The sequence below is a fragment of the Meriones unguiculatus genome, chromosome 3, assembly GCF_030254825.1.
Source record: "Meriones unguiculatus strain TT.TT164.6M chromosome 3, Bangor_MerUng_6.1, whole genome shotgun sequence".
NCBI lineage: Eukaryota > Metazoa > Chordata > Mammalia > Rodentia > Muridae > Meriones > Meriones unguiculatus.
In genome coordinates this window covers 150,665,744-150,690,884 of record NC_083351.1, presented here as the reverse complement: position 1 = coordinate 150,690,884, position 25,141 = coordinate 150,665,744, and the positions used below count along the sequence as shown (strand labels likewise).

At 46.2% G+C, this 25,141-nt stretch overlaps 2 protein-coding genes and 1 long non-coding RNA gene across 4 annotated transcripts in view; 1 reads left to right on the top strand and 2 right to left on the bottom strand.

Annotated features, from left to right (window-relative positions):
• LOC132653178 (uncharacterized) overlaps positions 1 to 8,591 on the top strand; it is a 43,781-nt gene extending 35,190 nt beyond the window's left edge. Inside the window, exons 4-5 of the long non-coding RNA XR_009590926.1 lie at positions 3,881 to 4,126; positions 7,664 to 8,591. This is a non-coding gene — a long non-coding RNA (uncharacterized LOC132653178). The remainder of the gene's footprint in view (positions 1 to 3,880; positions 4,127 to 7,663) is intronic.
• Positions 1 to 9,089, bottom strand: part of Spmap2l (sperm microtubule associated protein 2 like) — a 44,074-nt gene extending 34,985 nt beyond the window's left edge. Inside the window, exon 1 of the mRNA XM_060380801.1 lies at positions 8,618 to 9,089. Coding sequence (XP_060236784.1) covers positions 8,618 to 9,038 — 421 coding nt within the window. The 5' untranslated portion in view covers positions 9,039 to 9,089. The remainder of the gene's footprint in view (positions 1 to 8,617) is intronic.
• A 5,083-nt stretch (positions 9,090 to 14,172) lies between these two features.
• Positions 14,173 to 24,488, bottom strand: Arl9 (ADP ribosylation factor like GTPase 9). 2 transcript variants are annotated; one of them, XM_021662602.2, is made up of 4 exons: positions 22,776 to 24,488; positions 19,523 to 19,685; positions 18,720 to 18,895; positions 14,173 to 15,103 (listed from the first exon to the last, which is right to left on the bottom strand). In XM_021662602.2, exons 1-4 carry the CDS (start codon positions 23,985 to 23,987, stop codon positions 14,927 to 14,929), a joined length of 1,728 nt encoding a protein of 575 aa, XP_021518277.2. In that variant the 5' UTR covers positions 23,988 to 24,488; the 3' UTR covers positions 14,173 to 14,926. The 2 variants fall into 2 exon arrangements, with proteins under 2 accessions (XP_021518277.2, XP_060236782.1); XM_060380799.1 differs by lacking the exon at positions 22,776 to 24,488 and adding an exon at positions 22,419 to 22,732.
• Positions 24,489 to 25,141: the final 653 nt, after the last annotated feature.

The following is a 25,141-nucleotide window of genomic DNA, read 5'->3' as shown; positions in this document are numbered from 1 at the left end:
GACCCTATCAATGTCTTAGAAAGTGCTCTGCTCAACTTGGTATTCCTTAGAGCACACAGCATGCGCGGTCACGCAGAAGTCTTCCTTCTGTAAGAACGTCTGAGGCCTGATTTACCATCACCAATCTTGACACTGAGAGCTTAACAATGGCCAGGCACTGGGCCAAGCTCTTTCCGTTCATTTTCTGTGTCTTTACCCTTAGGTCACTCCTAGGCGCTTACAGCAGGACTTCCTCATGCAGCAAGGAAGGGAGCAGGGTGACGATGAGGAGCAGGCTATGGGATCTTAGCACCCTGTTCAGTATCTGCTGCTACTGTGTGCATGACCTCTGATGAGTTATCTGACTCCTCTGTGTCCCAGTTTGCTCTTCCTAAAGTGGGGGTATAGAGAGTGCTTATGCTAACGGGTTGTCTTGAAGATACGACAAAACGCTGTCAAATATTTAGAGCACTCAGTGGACATAAGTTACTTGAGCTCAGGAGCTACCAAGTAAATCTGGAGGATATCAGAAGTGTCCATACAGAAGACTCCCTTCACCTGGCTGCTCCAAGCTTTAGAACAGAAAAAAAAAAAAAGGAAGCAAACAAACAATCCCAAGAGTCTAAAGTCCCTGTCCTGTCTTCATGTTGCTTAACACAGGAGACAGAAAGATAGACAAGAATCAAGTAATTAGGTTCAGAGTGTGCCCAGTGAGCCGAAGACATCGCCTGCTTTAGGGGGAATAGTTTGGGAAGCCCCCTTTAGAGGAACTGAGGGGTGGGGAGAGAGGAGGGTGCCAGATAGCTGCTGGTGTGGAAGAAGATGAACTTGAAGAGGGCATTGAGGGAGAGGAAGTGTGAAAGCCTTGCAGAGGAAACGGTTCAGGGGCACAGTAACGCCGCGGGCCAGGGTGGCTGAAGACAGCAACGAGGAAGGACAGTGGGGCTTGTGGTTGGAGGGACCCTGGAGGGCTCCTGCCTCTGCTCTTTGGGATCTGGAGCAAGATGGCTGGGCCATCAGAACATTACAACTCCATCACTCCATTCCCAGGTTTCAGTTTTACTCCATAGCACCAAACCCCATTGCTTTTTAGTATCAACTACAACTGACAAACGGGTTGATGGCATTGGGCTTGGAGGACAAGACTGCCACCTTCTGGAGGGATGTTTCCCAGCACTCACATACTTGGGACCCAGTCATTCCCTTCAGATGAGGATGAACTATCAACAGGGAAGAAATCTTCACTTGTCCCTGCCTGCCTCCTAAGAAGCCCATGCCTGAGTATCGGTGAGGTGAAGTTGACCTGTGAGGCCAAGACAAGGAAGAACTCTACCAAGAAAAGTGCTGGACCAGATGTCCACCGGGGCAGACAGAGAACTTCCAGTCCCAATTCCCCTGTCCCAGTTCTCAGTTCAGAAAGTCCCATGTTTAAAACTGAAGAGATGGCTCAGTGGTTAAGGCTACTGTCTGCTCTTCCAGAGGTCCTGAGTTCAGTAACCAGCAACCACATGGTGGCTCAACACCATCTATAATGAGTGCCCCCTTCTGGTATGCAGGCATACAGGGAGAACACTGTATACAGAATAAATAAATGTTAAAAAAAAAAAAAAAAAAGTAAATCTTTGAGCTGGGCGGTGGTGGCACATGCCTTTAATCTCAGCACTTGGGGGGCAGAGGCAGGTAGATCTCTGAGTTGGGGGCCAGCCTGGTCTACAGGGTGAGCTCCAGGACAGCTAAGCCTACACAGAGAAGCCCTGTCTCAAAAAACCAAATTAAGAAAAGCTCGTGAGTGTTCTTGCAGGGGCAGAATGGTCCAGATGAAATTGCATAAGGCTTTACTGTATATCCTCTTCTTCCATTTCATCTTCCTACTTCTTCCACTAGTCTTTAACCTCCCTCCTTGAATTAATTGTTGGTCTTAAAACAGATACATCTCACGAACTCAGTCGACATGTGAATAGATGGACTGGGCTGCCTCAGAATAGGGGATGCTGGTAGGAGGGTGGTACTGGGAGGCAAGGGGTGAGGGATCTATGACAGAGATGTAAATTGAATTAAGTAACTAAAAAACATGAAAAAAAAACATAAATGCCTTAGTGGTATATCCCTGTGCGTATTCATATAAGCAAGTTCAGATGAGCGGAAGGCGGGGCGCACAAAGGGATGGGAAAAAAGTGAATGCTCACAGCTAGTCTAAGCTGTCAACTGGGCACAGGCTCCGAGTCACCTGGGAAGAGGAGCCACAAATGTCAGCCTGAGCTTCGGGAATGGATGTTTGTGGCACGTTTTCTTAATTGCCAATTGCACTCTCCAGCAAGCTTCTGGAAGTTCTTTTAGAGTCGCACTAAACGGCTTCTGTATAGGTCTCTATTGTACGTTACTTGCCTCAGCAAGGTCCTGGAAGCAAATGAGAGATTTAAGTAATGAAGCATAACGTGCTTTTTTTTTTCTTTTTTGTGATGGTGGGGGGGGGACAGGGTCTCACTATGTAGCTCTGGCTGTCCTAGAAAACAGGCTGGCCTCAAACAGAGATACACCTGCCTCTGCCTCCAGAGCGCTGGGCTTAAAGGAATGAGCCTTTGAAAGGGTCATTCAACCCCAAGAGGTCGTGACCCACAGGTTGAGAACCACTGGTCTGGGTGACATATAAGCAGTCCCTGCCCCATTGTTTAAGTACGTGGCTTTAATGAACACTTTTTAGATGTACCTTTTTTCTTTGTTTCCTTTCTTTCTCCTTTTCTTTCTTTCTCTTTCTTTCTCTTTCTTTCCTTTCTTTCTTCTTTTTCTTTCTTTCTTTCCTTTCTTCCTTTCTCTCTCTCTTTCTTTCTTTTGCCTTGGCTGTCCTGGGCTCACTTTGTAGACCAAGCTGGGCACAAATTCACAGCAATCCTCCTGCCTCTGCCTCCCTGAGTGCTGGGACTAAAGAGGTGTGACACCAAAACAGATTATCATTGTCTTCTAATTCAGAAAAGGAAGAACCTGTCTGTAGGGGTTTCCCAGCCCCTTTCCTTTTATACAAAGGCCATGTTATTGCTATGGACATGCCCAGTCTTCATAACCACATGGAGAGTAGCTCAAACCCGGGATCTCTATCATACTCATGTCCCCGCATAACAGAGCCTATATGTGAATACAGTATTTAAAAAGCCTTAATCACAGCTATGATTGTTAGGTGACCAGATGGTAGAACCCATTCTATGTTTTAACACTATGAACTGAATCTTGATGGATGCCTTATTCTTAACTGTACATCTGAGGCAACAGAGTGTCTCCTAAATAGACGCTCAGACAGTGTTTCAGGGATGGAAGAGTCATTACTGAATGAGCAGCAACATGGTAAAATGCTGACTAAACCCAGCCTCGTGTCTATATTATTTATGTAAATAATGCCTAAGTATACTTGGTATATACATGACCTGAATGCCAGAAGCTGCCTGTGAGATGATCCTGGGCAAGCAAGCATTCCAGCAGGGAACGCCAATGGGACAGACTCTGCAGCAGGGCAAGGAAGCAGGTGGAGTGGAGGGATGATGGGGGGCAGGAGGGGATGGAGTCTGGGAACAGGAGGCTGTGGAGTTGACTCTCAGAGCAATGAGAAGCCACAGGAAAGACCAAGAAAACAGGATGCCACTTGGGTTTTTAAATACCTACTCTAGCAATGAGCTTTCAGAGCATGAGAGAAAAAATAAGAAAACTATTGCGGAAGGCAAAGCCGAAATCCAGGTGAGAAATAACCTGAGCTAGAGCGTGTTAGCAGGTGAGATGAATGATTTCAGGAACTGCTCCATCAAACTAACAGAACTTTCTTTGGCTGAATTGTGTTTGTTTGCGAGAAAAGGGGGGAATCTGGGAAGAACAGGAGATTGTTGTAGCATGAGCAACTGGATGCCATTTTTCTTAGGTGGAAAACACAGGAGGGACAGTTTCGAGGGAATGAAGACTTCCATTAGGAAATATATTACAAGATGGTTCAGGAGGTGAAGTCACCTGCTGCCTGATGCAAGCATGACGAAATGAGGAAAGAAGAAAGGAAGGAGAGGAAGAGGAGGAGGAGGAGGAAGAAGAAGGTGTACTTGCCAATGGCCACCTATAAGGGGGAACTGGGATGACTTGGCAAGTCCAACCAATGACACTGATACCCTCAATTGTAAGTTTATTTTTACTCAATAAATTCTGACATTGTCACCATCTAGGTTTCAAGCATAGCATTTATTGCAAGAACCCTATTCCATTTCCAACTCCTGAAAAAAAATTACCTTAGTTGCACACACTTGTAATCTCAGCCTTCAGGAAACTGAGGCAGGAGGATCATGAATTCAGGTCAGTCTCAGTTACATACTGAGATTTTTGTCTCTAAGTAAACAAAACATAGCATCAGGAAGGTGCATGTTAAAATTGGGAATACAGGGAGGAGTCAGTGAACAAAGCCAAGGAACAAACTAGGGTGTGCTGTCCCACAGGACATGAGGTCTGTGTTTCAAGGGACTACCCAAGTGTATAAAATGCTGCCAAGAGACAAAAAGACCCATTGGCTCTCATGACACAGAAGTCAATAGTTTCTTCATCCAACAAAAACGATTAAGATTTACCTGCATGAGGGAAATAACGTAAAGAACTAATCAAAGAGACATATATGAGAGTTGGATACGTGTTTTTTAAAAAGTTAGCAGGTCAAAGACATATTTTTGGTATTGGGAGGGAACAAATACTTAAGCTGAGAGTGTCCTAGCAGAAGAAAAAGTGAACTGAGTCTAAGTGACCCGCCCATGTGCCTCAAGAGCAAAGATGATAAGCAGAGTAGAAGTCCTTAAGGTTAGGGACAGGTCAGGTCACCTTTAAGATCAGGGTTAGTGAGCTGCAGATGTAGCTCCAATGAGGGAAAGTGCGCTTATCCTGCACAGAGCCCCGGCTTCCATCCCAGCCCCCCATAAACCAAGGACAGCAGCCCAGGCGTGCAATCCCAAGCACTGTGGGGGAGGTAGCAAGAGAATAAAAAGGTTAAGGCCACTCTCTGCAACACAATGAGTTTAAAGCCAGCCTGGATTGCATGAAAACTTATCTCAACAACCAAACTCAGGTTAACCAGTGAGGCTAGATCGAGTGAGGCTCTGTGAGGCTCTGTAAGCGCCCTCGTTAGACTTCCCGGTGGTTGAGAGCGGGAAAATCTGCGTGTAATACATATTCTAGAGGACCCTTCCCCCACCCCTGGGTAAACAAGGAACTGGAGGATACTGTGCTCAGCTAGGCAAGAGATAAAAACTACATACGATAATTCCGATACTAAGAAAGAGTCATAGGATATAGTTCTGAGTTAGGATTTGTTAGTGGTTTAGAGCCATCTAATGTTTTTATTTTTGTTTTGTTTTGTCTTGTCTTGCTTTTTTGTGTTTTGTTTGTTTCTTTTGCCACATTGAGCTTCTTGTAGCTAGTCAAGAAGGGAAGCTAGATATCTGAGTTCTAGGAGAAGTTAAAGCCATACCTAGTTTGAGAAGCTACTGGCAATTTAGCCATGGAACTGATGACATCACACAGAGAATAAAAAAGAATTCTAAAAGAATCTGAGAGGATTAAGCCATTAGTAGGTTCAACCTAAAGGCTGGGAAGAGAAGGCTCCAAGCAAAGGAAGAATCCAGGAGGTAGGACAACAGGGAGACTAATATTCCAGGAGGCAGGACAGATTCCTGGGATAGAAGAAGGAATGTGTGAAATAAAAGGCTTGTTTTTGTTCTGGGCAAGACAGAAATCATTGTGACCTCAACAGAAGCAGCTTCACCTAACTGGAGAGAATGAAAGCCTAGTTTGGCTAGTTCTCAAGAGGACACAAAAGAGAAAACTGAAATCATGACTTTTAGACAACTATTTTAACTATTTTGAGGATTTTTTTTTTTGTCCCCTCTAAGTCAAGAAGAGAAATAGAGTGGTACCTGGAAAGGCAGGGTTCCCAGGGCTAAAGGAAGGCCTGTGATTGTTTTCAGGTGGAATAATTGTATAACATTTGTATACCAGTGGGAACGGTCTAGGAAAGAGGAAACCAAATGAGGCAGCAGAGAGGGGTTAGATGGGGCTGCTGAGGTGGCTCAGGATGTGAAGCGACTGTTGTGCAAACCTAGTACCCTAAGTCCCAGAACCCACAGACAGGCAGACTCTACAAAATTGTGCTCTGACTCCACCCCAGCACCCTGGCTCACACGCACGCCCTCATAATGCGCCATTCACACACACACACACACACACACACACACACACACACACACACAATTTTTAAAAATTTAAAGTTAGATGAAATGAGATCAAACAGAAGGCAAGAATGGCCATTAATAGACGTAAAGACAGTTTGCCTAGCACTGATTGGAGAAAAGGTTACTTACAGGTGCTGGATTGTGATAGAGTTCAGAGAAAAAAAATGTGTGTGTGTGTGTGTGTGTGTGTGTGTGTGTGTATACAAGTGCTCAAAGTGTTCATATGAGGATGGCTGGGTGTCCTGTCTCATCCCTCTCCACCTTACTTCTCTGAAACGGGGGATCCTTCTGTCTGTCTGCTCCTCCTGCCCCCTGCGGTAGAGTTTACAGGAGGTTTCGGCCACACTCAGGACATGGGTGCCGAGATCTGAACTCAGGTTCTCATGTTCACACAACAAGCCCTCTTACGCACTCTCCAGCCTCAGCTGTGTGTTTAAGTGATGTTGAAGAGGAGGGTACTGGGAAATAAGGAAAGTCAGCGCTGAGAGTGATTCCTGAAGCATTTAGAAATGTAGTTTAGGATTGATAAGGAGGCCACTCGAGGTTTCAAGGTCATGGATTTAGAGACCAATTCACAAAGTTGTCGATCTCCCTCTTGTATTCTCTATTACTGGAAAGAATTACCTAAGCAAGGCAGCATATGTATGCAATTCCAATGCCAAGAAGTTTCCAGAGGACCCCAGTCAAGGCCAGCCTGGGACTTTCAGAAAGACAGCACACTACTGAAATATGGTGTAGGAAAAAAATAAATAAATATGGACCATGGGTCATAGGTAAGGAGATACAGGAGAGCATAAAGTAGCAGTTGCATATAATGAAGCGTCAGCAGAGTCGATGGTCCTTTCTGCGCTAAATTTTGGCAGAAGGAGTTAAAGGAATGAACTCAGAATGTAGGACGCAGCTGGAGTGGGTGCCTAGAAACGATTCTGAAATGGCTCAGCAGCGGGAAGGAGCTAGTGTGAGGAAGAGCCTAAGATGAGGCAAAAGCTAAAATCTTTCCAACGAAGACATCAAAACGGGAAGTCCAGTGGCTCCTGCCTAGGGATACCAAGGCTCCCTCACACAAGACGGGGATGGGGGTACACGAGAGCAGTTTTGATGAAGAAATAAAAGAGACCTATGCAAGCAGCCAAGAAGGGACTAAGGGGAAGAAACGGGCCAGGGATGAGGGTGCTAAAGAAGGCATACGATTGAAAGGTTTTTTGAGATAAGAGTCTGTGTTTGCTCATGGTACTGTTTCATTAGAAAAGGAGAAATTGGTGCTCAACAGAGTTCTTGAGCAGACAAGTAGAATCTGAGGCAGAGAATGTGGCTTTCACAAAAACAAGTACAATTCTCTCCTAAAGCTGAGAGAAGGCAGACTTCATGAGCTTTGGGAGGCCGATGCACTGGGGATAAGGAATTAAGTAAGTTCGTGACCGATTGTTTTCTGTTTCTTGGAAAAGTGTGAGGTGAAGTCTTTCATTGGGTGAAGGAGAAAGCGTGCAGGTTGGAGGAGAATAAAGAATGAGCTTCGTCGTGTCAGAGCTGAGGAAATCCATCTTACTCAGTAAATAAAAGTGCCCAGGACCAATTAAAACTTGTACTAATGAAATGAAAGTAAAACCAACCATCCCAACAATGCAATTCCACATAGCAAGAGTCAACAGCCAGAGGTATGTGAGTTACTGGGCTTTGTCGGGGTTGGAGATCTGCATTAGTTGGCCGGCCAGCTACAGGTGGTGAAGGACCGGGAGAGAAGGCCGAAGGAAGGAGGCGACTGCAGGGGTAAACCATAGAACTGAGGCCAGGTGCGAAGCAACCCCAGCGAGCGCATGGGATTGCTGGTCCAAGGCAAGCAGTCTCTGGGGAGGAGCTGGAAGTGAGCGGAAGTGGTAAAAGCAAGGATGTTTCTATTCACGTCGCTTCAGCCTTGTTACTGTGTAAGTGTGAGAAGGACGGACCAGATGATAAACAGTTACATTCACTGTTCGGTACTTGTTCCCTGAAGGTTTGATTTCCTCTGGGCCCATGCGTCGAACACGGACAAAAACCATCCTCCCCTCGAGGATCTGTCTTTAGTTGAAGAGTAAGAGGAATTATACAACAACAACAACAAAAGTCTCGAGTGAAAATAATGAGGAACAGTCGAGGTGTGACCCGGCAGGATTCAATGGCGTACTAAGATCTCGAAGGATTAAGAAGGGCTTCCGGGCTAGAGCGCTGGCCTAGGTTCCCGTCCGGGAAGCGGCGATGCGGGTCCGTCACGATCAGGGTGTCCACTTCCCACTGGAGTCCTTGCAGTGCAAAGAGGGGCGGGTAGACGGCACAAGGGTCACGTGTCTTTAAACACGGACCTTCCTAAGTTCTAGATGGATGGATTTCCGCGAGGGGGGCGGGGGCGGGGGCGGGGAACCTACCGCTCAAGGAACCCAGCCGGAGCCGTGGGAGGTAGCCGGCCAACAAAGATGGAGAGGTCGTAAGCACTGCATTGGGAGGCAAGTCTTCTTTTTCAACCCTGTGGACCGGCGGTGGCTGAACAGGCTCGCTAGCCCTCGGGGGCTGGACGGGCTCACTGTCCTTGCGGAACAGGACGGATTCGCTGGACTCGAAGAACTGGAAGGGTGCGGAGGGCCCCGGGGCTTCCTGAATCTGGGGCACTTCGTACCCATCGATCTCCTCCGGTCCTTCCTCCTCGATCCCTAACTCTCCCCCCTCAGGCTCGTTCTCCACATCCAGGAACGTGAGCACAAGGTGCTTCTGGCAATCGTCTGAGTTGGTCGTGGTGTTGTGCTCATCAGTCAACTCGCACGATCCAAGCGAGGACGATCTCTCCTCCATTTCCGCTAGACGCTCCGGCCAGCCGCCCTGGCGCCGTCTGCTGCGTGGAGATTCCGGCCCGCCCGCGGCCGGCCCCCAGACTCAGCCCCGCCCCGGCCGCCGGGCCCGGTGCCCGCCGCCCGGCCCCGCCCTGCCCGTCGTCTCGGCTCGTCGGTCACCGGCTGCCATGGAGACGCAGTGCTCTGCTCCCCCCTCAACAACCCGCGGCACCTCTGCTTCTTGACCGGTTTAGGTTTCCGACGTTTTCCCCCACACCGACTCTTCACCGAGGCTGGGAGTGGATAGGAGACTTGTAAGGCCTCCCCCATCGCTAAGGTTTCCAGTGAGATTTCAGCAGTCGGAATGAAGGTTGTGAAGAGGGGATCGACATCAATAAAGGTGGTGGATTTCCAAGATGGCCGGCTTGGTCCTCACCCTCCGGACTTGAGGCAAAAGCATGGCCATTTTTAAAGGCTTTGTGGGCTTTGTCCCTCACCAGCAGGCGCTCTGATAATGGACTAGATCAACAAGTTCAAGGCCTGCTCTGGCCTTGTCACGGCTCTGGGCCAGTCAACTATCCATGCTTTCTTCAAACGACCAACCCTGAATTAGGGAAGGAAGACTTTCCTGAGGCCTAAAAACCGCTGCCCGGATGGGTGCTGTGGTGCACGCCTGTAATCCCAGATTTCTGTGAGTTCGAGGCCATTCTGGTCTACAAAGTGAGCCTAGGACAGCCAAGGCTACACAGAGAAACCCTGTCTCGAAATACCAAACCACACCAAACCAAAAACACCCCCCCCCAAAAAAAAAAAAACAAAAACAGAAACAAAACAAAAACACAGTCCCAAATCCCCCTCTGTAGAGGGTCTTTCCCTCGTATTTCTGCTGCAAGTGTGTGTTCTCTCATCCCCAATAAACACCTTTCTTCAGCTGCTGATTCAGTCCGTGGTGCGTGGGGTTTCTCTCCTGCTGCCTGTTGCACTACAAATTTTCCTGCCTGTTCTATAACTGGTGGAGAAAAGGAACTTGACCAAGACCCCCATAGACTGTATCATTACAGATAAAGTTACTCCTATTAATCATGTAATTAATCTTGTGAATAGCACAATTGTGTTCATCGTTCACAGTGATACTTGTGAAATATACTAAAATTTTTGTAGCTTTGTATCTCTTTCTCACCCCTTTCTCTCCTTCCCCGCGCCCCACTTTTTTGATTGTGTGTGTGTGTGTGTGTATGTGTCTGCAGGTGTGTGCACTTGCTAGTATTGCTACCCATGGAATCCAGAAGAGGGCCTCAGGTCCCCTTGAGCTGGAACTGCAGGCAGTTAGGAGCTGCCAGAGGAGCTGGAAACTGAAATGGGAGCCATCTTTTCAGCCTCCCCATCTGTGTGGAATGTGTCAGAAGGCTTGGAAAGTGCTCGTTTTTATAGCCAAAATAATATGAGAAAGAAGGGCAGAATTGATGGGGTTTCTGTCATGTGTTTATGTTCAAGAGAAGAAACTAAAACTGTTAAGAAAAATCATCTGTTAAATATATACAGTTAAAGACACCATTTACACAATATTGGGTACTTCATGGATTTACTGTCTTATAGAAAATGAAAGAAAACAGGAAGTTATCTGGAATGGAACTAGGAGCCTTATTCTAACTCATTTTTAAAAATATATTTACATTTTGGGGGCTGGAGTAAGATGGTTCAGGCAGTTATGACCAGTTATGGCCCTGGAAAGATGGTTCAGTGGTTAAGAGCATTTACTGCTCTTACAGAGGACCTGGATTTGGTTCCTAGCCTCCACATGGTAGCTCACAGCAGTCTTTAACTCCATTTCCAAGGAATTCAACACTTCTTGGATTATTGCAGGCTCCTGCATACATGTGGTGTGTATACACACACACACACACACACACAATTTAACAATTTTTAAATATATACTTAATTTTTAAAGACCACTTGCTGTTCTTGCAGAGGACACACACGGACTGTACTCCAGTTTCAGGGAATCTGGCACCCTCTTCTGGCCTCTTCAGGAACTAGGCACACACACAGTACACTTGATACATGCAGGCAAAACATTTAAGGTTTTATTACATTTTTCACTATGTACGTGTGCATGAACACCGCCACAGTGCACAGGTGGGGGAGGTGACTGGTCCTCTCCTCCTAGGGACAGAACTCCCGAGCCATCCCAACAGCTCCAAACTCATTTTACTATTAACATGAAGAACTGCACAATGACTCTTTAAGGGCTCCCAAAACGTTTAGACTCTTGTCACTACTTCAGTTTGGTTCCCGCCTATCCCCCCTTGGCTCTTTTCCTGAAGGCACGACACCTGCCTCTTCCGGGGTTCATTCCATGCAGCTTGAAGGAGACAACCTTGTCCCTGGCCACAGGGATGAGGGTGAGACCTAAGAAGAACCAATGAGGCCCCTTCCATGAGATTTGCTGTAGGGAAGAAGGCATATTTTACCTAGCAACTACGGATTATGAGAGTGGTATTGGCTTGGTGTTGACAGCAATTTCGCTACCCAGACGGTGAAACAAGAATCCGAGGATGGACCCAAGCAGGGTTTAGCAGGGCCAAATGATGGAGAGACAGTTTTTACCTGTGAAACCCCCACATTAGCCCTCCCGTGCCCAGTTCTGGGTAAGACTAGCTTGGTGCTAGCCCCTCGCCCCCTTTTTCTGGTACAGACAAATGTGGGTTAAATTTCTGCTGCTTCAAACGGAAAGTTCTGGCACTAAAACGGTGCCCAATAAATGTTTATAAAGAGAATAAACAAAAATGGCACGCACTGCCAGCGTTTTGACTGAATCTGTGTTTTCTAAGTTTGGAAGGCTGGCAATAGACCCCAAGTTCTCCAAGGTAATGAATGTCACCTCATGAGGCCTGCCGGAAAAGTTACCAGCCAGGCAGCCCCTTTGACAACACAATGGCTTGGCTGAGCTTCATTTCCCCTAAAGCCCCTGAGCCATGTGTCTGCCACTAGTCGGAGACCTTTCCAGTACAGAGAAACCCGGGTTTCCAGTAACCGTGAATCAATGTGCAATCCAGCTTCCACATGCCAGAGAGGAGGAGCTTTGATGTTTACACACCTGATACCTGTGAATAGGATACTGAAACATGACACCGCAGCACTGATCCTGAGGAAGGCACTCACTCTGGCTTCTCAGAGGAGGAACATGATTTCAGTGCATATGTCCCGTGCTGGCTAGTGTTATGTCAACTTGACACAAGTTAGTCATTTGGGAATAGAGAACATCAGTGAAGAAATTGTGTCCACTAGATGGGCCTGTAGGAAAGGCTGCGGTGCATTTTCTTGATTGATGCTTGGCATAGGAGGCCTCAGGGCAACTGTGGACAATGCCACGCCTCAGCGGGTGATCCTGAGATGTAAAAGAAAACAGGCCGAGCAGACTATGGGGAGCAAGACCCTTCCCTGGCTTCTGCCATCAGTGCCTGCCTGCTGCCCTGACTTCCCTGGATGACTAGAAGCTTAAGATGAAATAAACCCTTTCCTCTCCACGTGGCTTTTAGTCATGTTTTGTCACAGTAACAGAAACCCCAACTATGACACACACCTAGGTTACATTATGATTGTAACCTAAGCATGGCAGAGACCACTATGTGCTATGATCAGGGCTATCATCTTTACCATATTTGGTTATTTTGTCAGAGATTAGTTTTAAGAGGATGTACAGGCCAAATTCTCTTTCCAAATACATTTACACGTTAGTAAATTAAAGCAAAGCATTATAATTGCAAATTGGACTTACTGTGCTGCAGGTACGTAGATCTATTGCTTTTACAAAACATCCCTAACAGGGCTAGAGAGATGGCTCAGAGGTTAAGAGCACTAGCTGCTTTTCCAGAGGTCCTGAGTTCAGTTCCCAGCAACCACATCTCACAACCATCTATAATGAGATCTAGGGCCCTCTTCTGGAATGCAGGTGTACATGCAGACAGAGCACTAATACACATGAAATACATAAATCATTTTTTATTATCTAGTAAATTCAGCTTATTATGTATACAGTGTTCTATCTGCATGTAAACCTGCATGCCAGAAGAGGGCACCAGATCTCATTATAGATGGTTATGAACCACCATGCGTTTGACTGTGAATTGAACTCAGGACCTCTGGAAAAGCAGCTAGTGTTCTTAACCTCTGAACCATCCTTCAAGCCCCCAAATACATAAATCTTAAAAAATAAAAAGCAAACTGTTGGGGGTTGGTCTGATGCTTGTATTTTAATGCTATTACTGGACCTCAAGATCCGGTCACTGCTCAGATACACCTGTCCTTGTTGTGTAAACCTGCTTAAGACATTACACCTAATTAGTTGATTAAAAGGCCTTAAAACCTGGGCAGGGCAGAAGCGGGTAGGCGTGGCTAAGATTCTAGGGCTTTGGGAACAGACAAACTGACAAGAAAAGAGGAGGGAGGAGGTCACTACCGTGGGTTAGCATGGAGAAGGAACCGTGTGGGCCAGGAGGAAGTACTCTCCTGGCATGGAGAGGGCCAGATGAAGAATACAGGCAAGTATTTATAAGATTAGGGGTGGAAGGCAGCCCAGATAAGGATGGCTAAGGCGGATGACATTGGATGGGGGCTGGGAGGTGGATGGCGAGGTTATTGAGACAGCGTGGGTGAAATATTTGCCTGGCCCAAAGTAAATAAAGCAATTATAAAATTTAACAGGTGTCTGTGTCTTATTAATTGTGATAGCAGGTTAAATAATACCACTGTGATAATCATAGGGCAAATAATACATAACATTATTTAGCCCAACACCATTTTATTTACAACAACAGCAAACAAAAAAAACAAACATAACAACCCTGAATGGCGGCACACACAGCACCCAGGAGGCTGCCGCAGGGGCTCTGCAGGGTCATGTGGTAAGGTCTTGTCTCAAAAAGCTAGCGAAGAAAGCTTCTCTCTCCGCAAAAGAAACAAGAAATCTTAAAGACACATTTCCACTCTGTGTCTCATCCGGTGTATCAGGCTGGCACAGACAAGCCTCTTGTCTCTTCCTGCCTATGTACGGGTAAGTTCTATTTGCCGGCTCGGGAGTGCTCATCTTCACTGCCCTTTCCTGGTAGTTCAGCCTGCAGTGTTGAGTGGGTCCATTTAAAGGAAAGACACCTGCATTTTTCTCAAAAAGAAAAAGTTTATTTAAATGTTTTTATGTAAATTTATCGCTATTAGCCGCGTGAGTTCGAGGCCAGCCTGGTCTACAGAGCAAGTCCAGGATGGCCAAGGCTACACAGAGAAACCCTGCCTCATAAATAAATAAATAATCTATTGCTATTGATGAACCACACGTGGAGGACGCGGACATCGAGGTGGGGATGGGGGTGTATCACCAGATGGGACAGGACCGGACAGGAATAAAGTACTTCCTGTGCAAGCATGGGTATGTGGGTTTGATTCATGCAAACTACAAAAAAAAGACCATACAAGATTTATAGTTCCTGAGAAAGGACCCCCAAAGTCATCTTTTGACCTCACATGTATGCAAATGAACATACACACAAAACATAAAAGCCGTATGTGGGATGAAGGCTTGGTAAGACAATTTTCACTTTTGAGTAATCCAGGTTTTTTGATACAGCCCCATGTTCAATGGCAAGCTTAACACGTGAGGCCCAGGGTTCACCTCTCAGCACCAAAATCAAACAAAAATGTAAACTTCCCTCAAAACAAAATTTAAAGTTAAAAATCTAAAAAAAAAAAAAAAATCTTAGTGAATTTGAGTTCTCCGTATATACGCTTTGCATTAAAAGAATAGGAAATGGCTTATTTTTTATTGAAATTGGAAACCTTTGGCGTAAGCCTGCCATTCATTCCTTTATGGTGATGGTTTGATGGTGAGTTGAGTAGTGGGCCGGGTCCTAGTCACTTCTACGTATTTGTGGCCAGATGTGCGATAAGGTCTTTGGCATCTTGCATGGTAGTGGGTATCTCTGAGCCATTCCCAGTCACCTGAGTTCCAAACAAGAACAACTTCCTGTCACTCCCCACTTCGGACAGTGCCAAAGCATCATGGATATCTGTAATGTGATAGGCTGCTTCAAGGTCCTTCACCCACGATGGATGGAAAAAGAACAGAAAATGTTGGTTAGTCTGCATTCTCTTAGGATACAAACATGTTTCTTATTCTAAGTGACTCCACCATCTTAACACAGAAAACAACGAGACTTTATTATAACTCCAGTGATGGTATGGATATAAGCATCTTAAAATCAGAATTATCAGAATTATTCCAGGATTTCTGATTTTTCAGGAAAGTGTTTTCGGGGGGTCGGGGGAGGGGATGCCTTAATTTTCCTTTTCTTCTTCTTCATTATTATTATTATATTGAGACAGGCTTTCTCTGTGTAGCCCTGGCTTAGAGGGAGGAGTTGGTTAGGGTTTTTTTTTTTTTAAGGGTCATTCTATGAACTTAAGCTGGCCTTGAACTTTTGATCCTTCTGCCCCCAGTCTTCCAAACTGGGATTATAGGCATATGGCATCATACCATATCATCAGCTACTTTTTGTCCATATCATATTTTACTGATTGCTAGCACTTATCACTGTGAGTTTTTTTATCATCATTACTTATTCTGGCCAAAAAATTTTATATCAAACTTATGGGGTATATGGAGGCTTATGTGTCTAATCTTAGCTGTGAAGCCCTGGACACCTGTGAGGCTTCCCCTGATGGGCTATGTGTGGTGACTAGGCCCTGGTCATCACAATGTGTTACCTATTTACAACCTGAATTCATTTCGTCATAAGGCTCTTGGTGACTTTGGCAACACAGTAATGTATCCAGGAGTATGGTGTCTCCAGTTAAAAAAATCTACTGATGAAAGTATAAAGGGAGAAGGAGGGGAGAGACAGTATGGGTAGAAATAGAGGTTGCAATTGAAGAATAAATAAGGTAACATTTTTGGTGTTTTGTTTTTTTTTTTTTTTGTTTTTTTTTTTTTTTTGGATGCAGGGCCTCCCTACCTAGACCGGGCTGGAACTTGGCCTAGAACTTACAATCCTTCTGCCTCTGCTCCCTACTGCTGAGAGTATGGGCATGAACCTTCATGCACAGCTAATGTAACTTTCTGAAAACCTCCGGGGTCACATATTGATTTAGTGATTCATCTGAAAGCATAGACTAAATATTTTGACAAAAATATAAACAAAATATGCATTAACTTCGAATAGCTAATCTTTTTACACTCAGCACTCAGGTGGGGGAAGCAGGCGGAGCTCTACAAGTTCGAGAACAGCCAGGTATATATAATGAGTTCCAGGCTACCCAAGGCTAAATAGTAAGACCCTGTCTCACGCAAACAACAAAAAGTGCCAATTTGACAATAAATGGCTTTGTTTATTTAATTTGAGGAAGACACCCAAACCACAAGAAAAAAGTACAGCTAAATTTGCCAATTAAAAAGGAAAATCTCAGCCAGGCAGTAATGAGACATGCCTTTAATACCAGCACTCAGGAGGAAGAGGCAGACAGATCTCTAGTTTGAGACCAGCCTGGTCTACAGAGCGAGTTCCAGGACAGCCAGGGCTATACAGAGAAACCTTGCTGGGAAAACAAAAGTAAAATCTCAGGCTGAAGAGAGAGTTCAGTAATTAAGATCTCATGCTACACTTCCAGAAGACCTGAGTTTGGTTTCCAGCACCTACATCATAGGGCTCAGAACTGTAACTTTAGATCCATGGAATGATGCCCTCTTCTGGCCTCTGCACTTACAGGCACATACCCCACACAAATTAAATAAAATATGTTTTAGATGGGAATCTCTATCAGGCAATGTGGCCCATGCCTTTAATCCCAGCATTTAGAAGGCAGAGGCAGGCAGCTCTCTCTGAGTTCAAGGCCTGCCTGGTCTCCATAGTGAGTTCTAGGACGGTCAGAACTATGTAGAGAGACCCTGTCTCAAAAAGGGGTGAGATGTGTGTGGACTCTTCAATATAAAAATAGAAACCATAAGCAAAGCAAAATGATAACTTACTGAGATACTGGGAAGTTAGTAATACATATAACCAACAAAGGGATTTTGTGCCAAAGATGTCAAGTACCCCTACGTCTCTAAGGAAAGGGAGGCTTCAGGCCCAGCTCAGTGGTAAGCAGTACGCTTAGTGTAAATCCAACAAACCAGCACTTCTAGGTACGCATACTTGAGAAATTTGTATCCACACGTGCACAGGTACACACACCTGAAAGTTCACGGCAACCCTGTGACAGTAAACAACTGGGAATAATGAAAACAGCCAGCCAGAAGAGAATGGCCCAACTACAGTGCCTTCATCAGAATGCTACACAGCTCAACTGTATGACCTGGATCTAAATCTCTGCAGTTCCCTCCCCACCTGCTGGGGATTGAACCCAGGACCTCCTACATGCTAACCCAAGACTTCTCACTATCATTGAGCTACATCTTCCAGGCCCTGAGTGTCTGTAGGTTTAAGATACTCCACTTAAAACTAAAAAAATCAACCTTTTTAAAAATGCCAGCAGAATGTCAAAATGTGCTCGGCCAGCCTCCATCCTGGATGTCAGCCTAGGTTCCTGCTAAAGTATGAGCACATCAATCATAATTACTTATTCGGCTTCTGTGAACATCCCACCCACAGAAGACATAAGGGAAAGGCAGGCACTGAGCTCTTCTCCATTCGCAAACCTAACCTTGAGAGAAGAGTTTTAGTTACAGTTTTTTGTTATCTAAAGGGGTGCGTGTGTGTGTGTGTGTGTGTGTGTGTGTGTGTGTGTGTATAGTAGTAGTGATAGTAGTATACATAAAAAATTATCATTTTAGTATAGAATTCACTAGAATTAAATACACTCACAGTGCTTTAAACTATCACTTATCAGCAATTCCCCCACATGCTTCAGCTTGCCAAACTGAAGCTCTATCTGTTTGTTGAAATAAGCTCATCACACATGGTTCAGTTCCTTCCATTCCTCCATGAGGTAACACCCTGGGCGACAAAAGGACTTCAAGGACACAAAGTGAATAAATTGTCTTTCCAGTGAAAGACTGTCTAATTGGGGCCTGGAGAGATGGCTCAGGGGTTAAGAGCACTGACTGTTCTTCTGGAAGACCTGGATTCAATTCCCAGCACCCACAAGACAGCTCACAACTGTCTATAACTCCAAGACCTGACACCTTCCTACAGACATACATTCAGGCAAAACACCTATGCACATTAAAAACAAACAAACAAACAAACAAACAAACACAAAACCACACACACAAACACACACACACACACACACACACAAAGTTTATAGGTGGGGGTGGGGTGGGGTGGGTGGGTGGAGGGTAGGCTGGAGACATGGCTCAGAGGTTAAGAACACTGGCTGCTCTTCAGAGGTCCTGAGTTCAATTCCCAGCAACCACATGGTGGCTCATAACCATCTATAATGAGATCTGGTGCCCTCTTCCGGCTTGCAGGCATAATGCAGGCAGAATATTGTATATATAATAAATAAATAAATATTTTTTAAAAAGTAATCTAAGAGACCTAATAAATTGAATACACAGTATATTGTTGAATATCTGCCTATAAAAACCAGACATTTCTGTGTTAGTAACTATTGAGTGAAGGTTACATTAACATAGTTTTGGGGGGGCAATCCTGAAAGCTAGGCAAAGCGCTCTACCACTGATCCACAAAGCCAGACATGCACAGACTGTTACCTGTTTGTTGGCAAACACAACCAGAGGGAGTGCTGGATTTTGTTCCATTAGCTGATGAAGGCACTTCTTGGCTTCCGGTAATCGTTTGTGATCCGCTGCATCCACCACAAAGATCAGCAGCCAACCCGTGGGCAGGTAGGAATCCCAGTAGGAGCGGAAAGGCTCACTCCCACCAACTGCAGAGGAGGGGAGAGGAAGAAGTCACAATTGAATTCACAAGCCTGTCCACCAAGGAAGAGGTGTCTGAAGCCATCTGGACATGCTTGGGCTGTTTAGATAAACCTGGGTGTCTCTAGGTGGCATTTTAGGGACATGAGGACAAGTGTGACAGAGGGGTGAGGTGGAAAGGGAAGGCAAGGAGGCGTGACCTGACTTTGTGAACTGGGTTATTAGTGAGGTGGGGACAGTATTGCCACACTGGGACTGCCAGCTGGCTAGAAGTTGTTTGAGACTGCCTCCAATTTCATGCTGAGAAAGACACGCACTTGAGTTGCTTAGGTCGCTGTGTGTCTACAGCAGTGAGGGGAGAGGGGAGGGAAGGGATGGTCACAGGAAGATGTACTAAAGCCTTCCTCTAAGCCCCCTTTGTTGCCAGCACTAAGAAAAAAAAAAAAAAAAGGAGAAAACTGGATCAGCAGAAAGTGGACCCCGCCCCTCCACCACACCACCCTGCAAACCTGAGTTACACATCATCCTAAAGTGTAGAAAGAACCCCATCCAGTGTCACTTCGGGCAAGTTCACAAAGTCGATAGAGAACACAGCTTGCGGCTTAAGTCGTGTGCTAATGAGAAACAGAACTTACTCTCTAGGAACTCCATCTGCTTGTCTTCTGTGCTGATGCAAACTGTATTGAAACCTTGGGTTGGTGCCACGCTGGGCTGGACTCTGTTGGAAGCCAGCAGGTGGAGGACACTGGTCTTTCCTGCTCCATCCAGGCCTAGGACTAGGATCTGCTTATTTGTCTCCTGTGAAATGAAAGATGAATCAGTGAACTCTCGCTAGCGAGGCTGTTTTTGGCTGGGCTCCTGACGGTGTGCCTGGCTGTAACCATGGAATTGTTAACCAGTCTAAACCCAAGCTATCACTACTTCTGTGACACTACACTCATGTCCCCTTTCTGCTGTCCAATTCTTTTGTTAGTCTATCAAACAACAAATATATGCGCACACACACACACACACACACCTTAGAATTTATGTGCTGCGCAGTAGGATTTATGGACCCCAGGACATATGGGGAGCAGAGGGCAACTCTTAGGAGTTGTTTTTCTCCTTCTGATTTTTCTCCATGTGCGTCCTGGGGATCAAATTCAGGTTGTCGGGCCCTAAGGCAAATGTCTCTACTTGCTAAGCCATCTCAGCACCCCATGTCACTTCTTGAATTCTTATCTATTGGCAACGACACTAGAGTGGTTTGTCTGCGGTGTGGCTGCTCCACCCAACACGGAAGCATTTAAGTCTCATCATTTGTCTTAGCAGCTGAATAATTTGGCTACAAAATATTAGGACAAGGTCCCTCCCTCATGGTTTCTGTTGTTTTGTTTTTGTTTGTTTGTTTCTGAGACACCCTGTCTCTGGCTCTCCTGGAACTCACTTTGTAGACCTGGCTGGTTTCAAACTCACAGAGATCTGCCTGCCTCAGCCTCCCCGAACGTTGGGATTAAAGGAGTGTGCTACCCTCCCCCAGCCTCCCTATTCCCTGACACCCAGCTCTGTGAGTTTGAGGCTAGTTTGTTCTACCTACACAGCTAGACCTGTTTTGAAAAACAAACACAAAACACACATATAAGCAAAAGCTAAATGATCAGAAAGGAGGGTAAGCATGAATATAGGAACAGTTTAGGGTGGCTTCTATAGTGCAAACAATAAAAAACAAAAACAAAAAAACAAACTACTAGCAATGATCTTCAGGGGCACTGCTCCTAAAAATAACATACAGATCTGCTTCCTCTATGTTTTGTTTGTTTGTTTCATTTCTGGAGACAGAATTTTCTCTGTATGTCTCCCTGGCGGTTCTTGGAACTCAATCAAAGACATGCCCTTGCCTCTGCCTCCCAAGTATTGGTGCCACCATGCCCAGCTCTGCTTACTCTATTTGAACACTAGAAAGTATCATTGATTGATCAAAGTGCTGTGGATGAAGCTCCGGCCCTTGCTAGGCAACTGTTCTATCCACAGCCAGAAAACGATCTTTGCTTTCTTCGACTTGAGTCAGAGTTCACTCTGTAGACCTGGCTTGGCCCAGAACTCACAGATCTACCTGCCTCTGCTTCTGAGGATTAAAGATGGGTACCACCACATCTGGCCCAAAAGGTGATAAAGCATTGGACTCTCTAGACCATCTCTTTTGTTGATTTTTTTTTTCCCTTGAGTCTTACTTCATAGCCCAGAGTGGCCTTAATCTCTCTAGTACTGGAAGGAAAACACTCTCATCTGCTAAAAGAAAACAAAAATCTGTGTGAGAGAAAGGGGTTTTAAGGTATGGCTTAAACAGGGACTTAAGAGGTTGACACTTAAGTTTTACATGGATGCTGGGGCTAAAAGCTCAGGCCCTCCTGCTTGAGCCAATGCGCTTCACCAACTGCCCAGCCCTAAGGAATTGGTATTCTGATGAATATTTCATCCCCCTGCCCTGCCCTCCTTTCCCATTCTAAGTGTTACAGTGCCTCTGAGAACACACCAGGGTAAGTAACACGACACTGAAAAAATTTAAAACTGCACACTTACAGAGGCACCAAGAAACGGCTGCTGGGTGCGGGTTGTGTCCCCCTACGATTTCCAATGTGAGCCCTACCCCATCATACACTTCATTAATTCTAGGAAAACCCCCATCATCACTAAAATTAGGATGATGTATTTTATGCCGGTTTGATTGACAGAATTTTTTTTTCCCTTGATGATACCTAAAGTAATGGCATCCAAAGTCTTAGAAAATAATGTGTTAAAAACTGTCGCCCCAACCCTTCCCATTCAAGGCCCGTCTTCTTCCCAGAAGCTCTGCACTCACTCCTGGCTTACATTTTGCTTATACTGTTGGTCTACAATACAGGCTTTGGGCTGAGGTGGTGTAGCTCGGTGGTAGAATTCATCCCTCAAGCTCTAGGTTCTAAAGCCAGCTCTAAAAACCAAGCCGAGCCACAGGGCTCTTCATGTTTATGTCTAGAGAAAGCTCAAACTACTGTAAATCAAGAGTTTAGACGCAAATCCCAATTTCCTCTCTCCGGGAGATCATGAACCCAGTCCACAACTACCAGAAACTATGCATTTTCTAGCTTTGGGGGAAATAGCAGGGGCTGGCCCATCCGGAATGCAAAGGAGAAGCCCCGGGGAAGCCATGCTGCTAGGTAAATCCTCAAATCTAATTCTGAGCGTCACTGTTCTTTGTTAATAGTTATTTCTTCTTCCATTATCTGTGGAGTCAGTCTGTGTTTTACATGGATCAAGTCTTTGTTAATAATCCAAACAGTTCAGAGCCAGGAAGCCGCTCTGAGCCAAGGAACCAGCCAAGAACTGGGAGTGCTAAGCGATACAGTTGTTGCTGACCTAAACAATGCCTGGGGTTCTGAGACAAGTCTGCGGCCGGCCCTCCTCCTACTGCTGTTGTTTCTGAAAACTACCTGTAACTACAGCGCCCACAGAAAAGAGCCAGGGAGCCCCCAAACACATCATGTACTCATCGATAACACTGTATACACGAACCCTGTCTCAAAGAATATATTCACCGCAAGTTCGAGGAAGGAGGGTTCGGGTACTGGTTTCCGCATTGTCTGTCTATGTAGACCGTAAGCTGGTGTGAAGCGCGGGACGGAGACAGGAGCCGGCCCCTGCCTTCCACCAGGACCAATTAAGATCCCTAGTCTCTCGACCCTAGACAAGGGGTGAAGTTGGGGGCGGGAGGGTGGCGTTCGAACCTTGGCACATCCCCCCCCATCCATAGACAGAAGCTCTCCGACAAGACCGGGTCTCTGCGTACTTCGGCCTTGACGTAACAGAGCCCAGTGGGTCTGGATGTCTATACCGGCCTGGCCTCGGAGGCGAGGGTCCCAAGTCCCTTACCGGCGGCAGGTACAGGGTTCTAATCGACGTGCTGCTGCTCTCCTTGACCGGTTCTGCGCTGCTGCTTCGCTTGACAATTTCTGTGCTGCTTTCCTTGACCGGTTCTGCGCTGATGCTTCCCTTGACAATTTCTGTGCTGCTGCTCTCCTTGACCGGTTCTGCGCTGCTGCTTCCCTTGACCAGTTCTGTGCTGAGGCTTTCCTTGACCATTTCTGTGCTGCTGCTTTCCTTGACCATTTCTGTGCTGCTGCTTTCCTTGACCTCTTCTGTGACCTGTTCCTTCTCTTTCTCCGGCTCTTCCTCCTTGACTTCCGTCTCTTCCTCCTTGACTTCCGTCTCTTCCTCCTTGACTTCCGTCTCTTTCTCATTCTCCTTGTTTTTCAGGTCATCTTTACTTTTCTCTTCTTTCCCTTTGTCTTTCCCATTCTCCTTCATTTTCACATCCACGCTTTTCCTTTTTTCTTCTTCCTTCCCTTTCTCTTTGATTTTCATTTCTACACTCCTCCTTTTCTCTTCTTCCTTCCCCTTTTCTTTCCCAATGTCCCTGTTCCTCGAGTCTACACTCCTCCTTTTCTCTTCTTCCTTCCCCTTCTCTTTCCCAATGTCCCTGTTCCTCGAGTCTACACTCCTCCTTTTCTCTTCTTCCTTCCCCTTCTCTTTCCCAATGTCCCTGTTCCTCGAGTCTACACTCCTCCTTTTCTCTTCTTCCTTCCCCTTCTCTTTCCCAATGTCCCTGTTCCTTGAGTCTACACTCCTCCTTTTCTCTTCTTCCTTCCCCCTTTCTTTCCCAATGTCCCTGTTCCTCGAGTCTACACTCCTCCTTTTCTCTTCTTCCTTCCCCCTTTCTTTCCCAATGTCCCTGCTCCTCGACTCTACACTCCTCCTTTTCTCTTCTTCCTTCCCCTTCTCTTTCCCGACTTCCCTGCTCCTCGAGTCTACACTCCTCCTTTTCTCTTCTTCCTTCCCCTTTTCTTTCCCAACTTCCCTGCTCCTCGAGTCTACACTCCTCCTTTTCTCTTCTTCCTTTCCTGTCTCTTTCCCTTTCTTGTTTTTCATCTCATTAGACTTCCTTCTCTCCTCTTCCCTCCTCTCTTTCAGCTCCTTGCTGCTTTTTGCTTCCACATCCTTCTTTTTTTCCCTCTCTAGCTTTACCGTTTCCCTACTGCTTGAAGATGACTTTTCATTCTCTTTCTTGGCCTTTCCCCTCTCCATTCCCACCGCCGATGTTCTTTTTCTTTCCCCCGCGCGCCAGCGCGCGAGCCGCGGCCCTGGTTCCTGGCAGACGTGGCCCTGGTGTGGGGCTCCAGGTGGAGACGTAGGTTCAAAAGGCGTAGGCCACACCCGAGGTCACTGCAGTCGCAGACCCCCGCCAGCGAGCGCAGCTGGCGGTCTGGCATTTCTCGTTAGCTGCCTAGGGCTGGCAGCTGATTCGTTGAACTTGAGGCCGGTGGGAGTGGCCCGTGGAAGAGCGGAAGGAAGAGGATGTTAAAGAGGCTTGAGCCCTGTCTCGGGGAATCTGGTGACCCTCCACAGGGAGCTGGGAGAAACAGGCGAGGACTGCCGTTGCAGCGGGTCTTTGGGCACCCCGTGCTCCGGAGGGCCCAAAGGCACGATTTGGCACTGTTGGAGAAAGGCCTTCTAAGAGTTTCGGCTATCAGCTCCAACCTCCAATTTGCACAGTGCCTCGAATGCCTAGGGCACCAGAGTCCCTTGAAGACTCTCCACCCATCCCAGCTCACCACGCCAGAAATAACACACCTCCCTGCCCCCATCCCGTGTTAATTCCACTGGGAGTGGACAAAACACTGCTATTCAGGACTACTAAGGACAGAAATTGCAGGTTCTGACAGCTAGCCAGGAGAGCTAAACAGAACCAAATCACACCAAAGCCTAGTCATACTCCGTGGTCGGCAGGTAGTAAAGCACCCAGAGTGAGGTGGTATGTTTAAGTAGCTGAGGAACTCACCCTTGGTTCTTACTTTCTAGTTGGATCTGGGGCGTTGCACAATCTAACAAGATTAGTTAAAGGGACTTAAGTCAGTTATAGGGGCTTAAGCCAGTGAGAGTGCTTGGTGCATAAGTTTCTGCTCAGATAAAAAGAGCCCTAACACCAGGGAGTAGCTGTACTGGGGAGGCCGAGAGAGAAGGCCGCTGGAGCCTAAGCCCAGGCTGAAGCTACACAGTGAGTTTTAATGCCACGCTAGCATGTTGACACCCTGCTCTTTACCCACCATATGGAAAAATTTAGTTTCTACACGAAATTAATTTTTTCATCAGATTTTTTTCAAATCAGCTGGTAAAGAATGATGGCAAGTTCCAGAAGGCTTGAGTGATGCGACAGTTTCTAAGGCTTGCTATTTTTACTT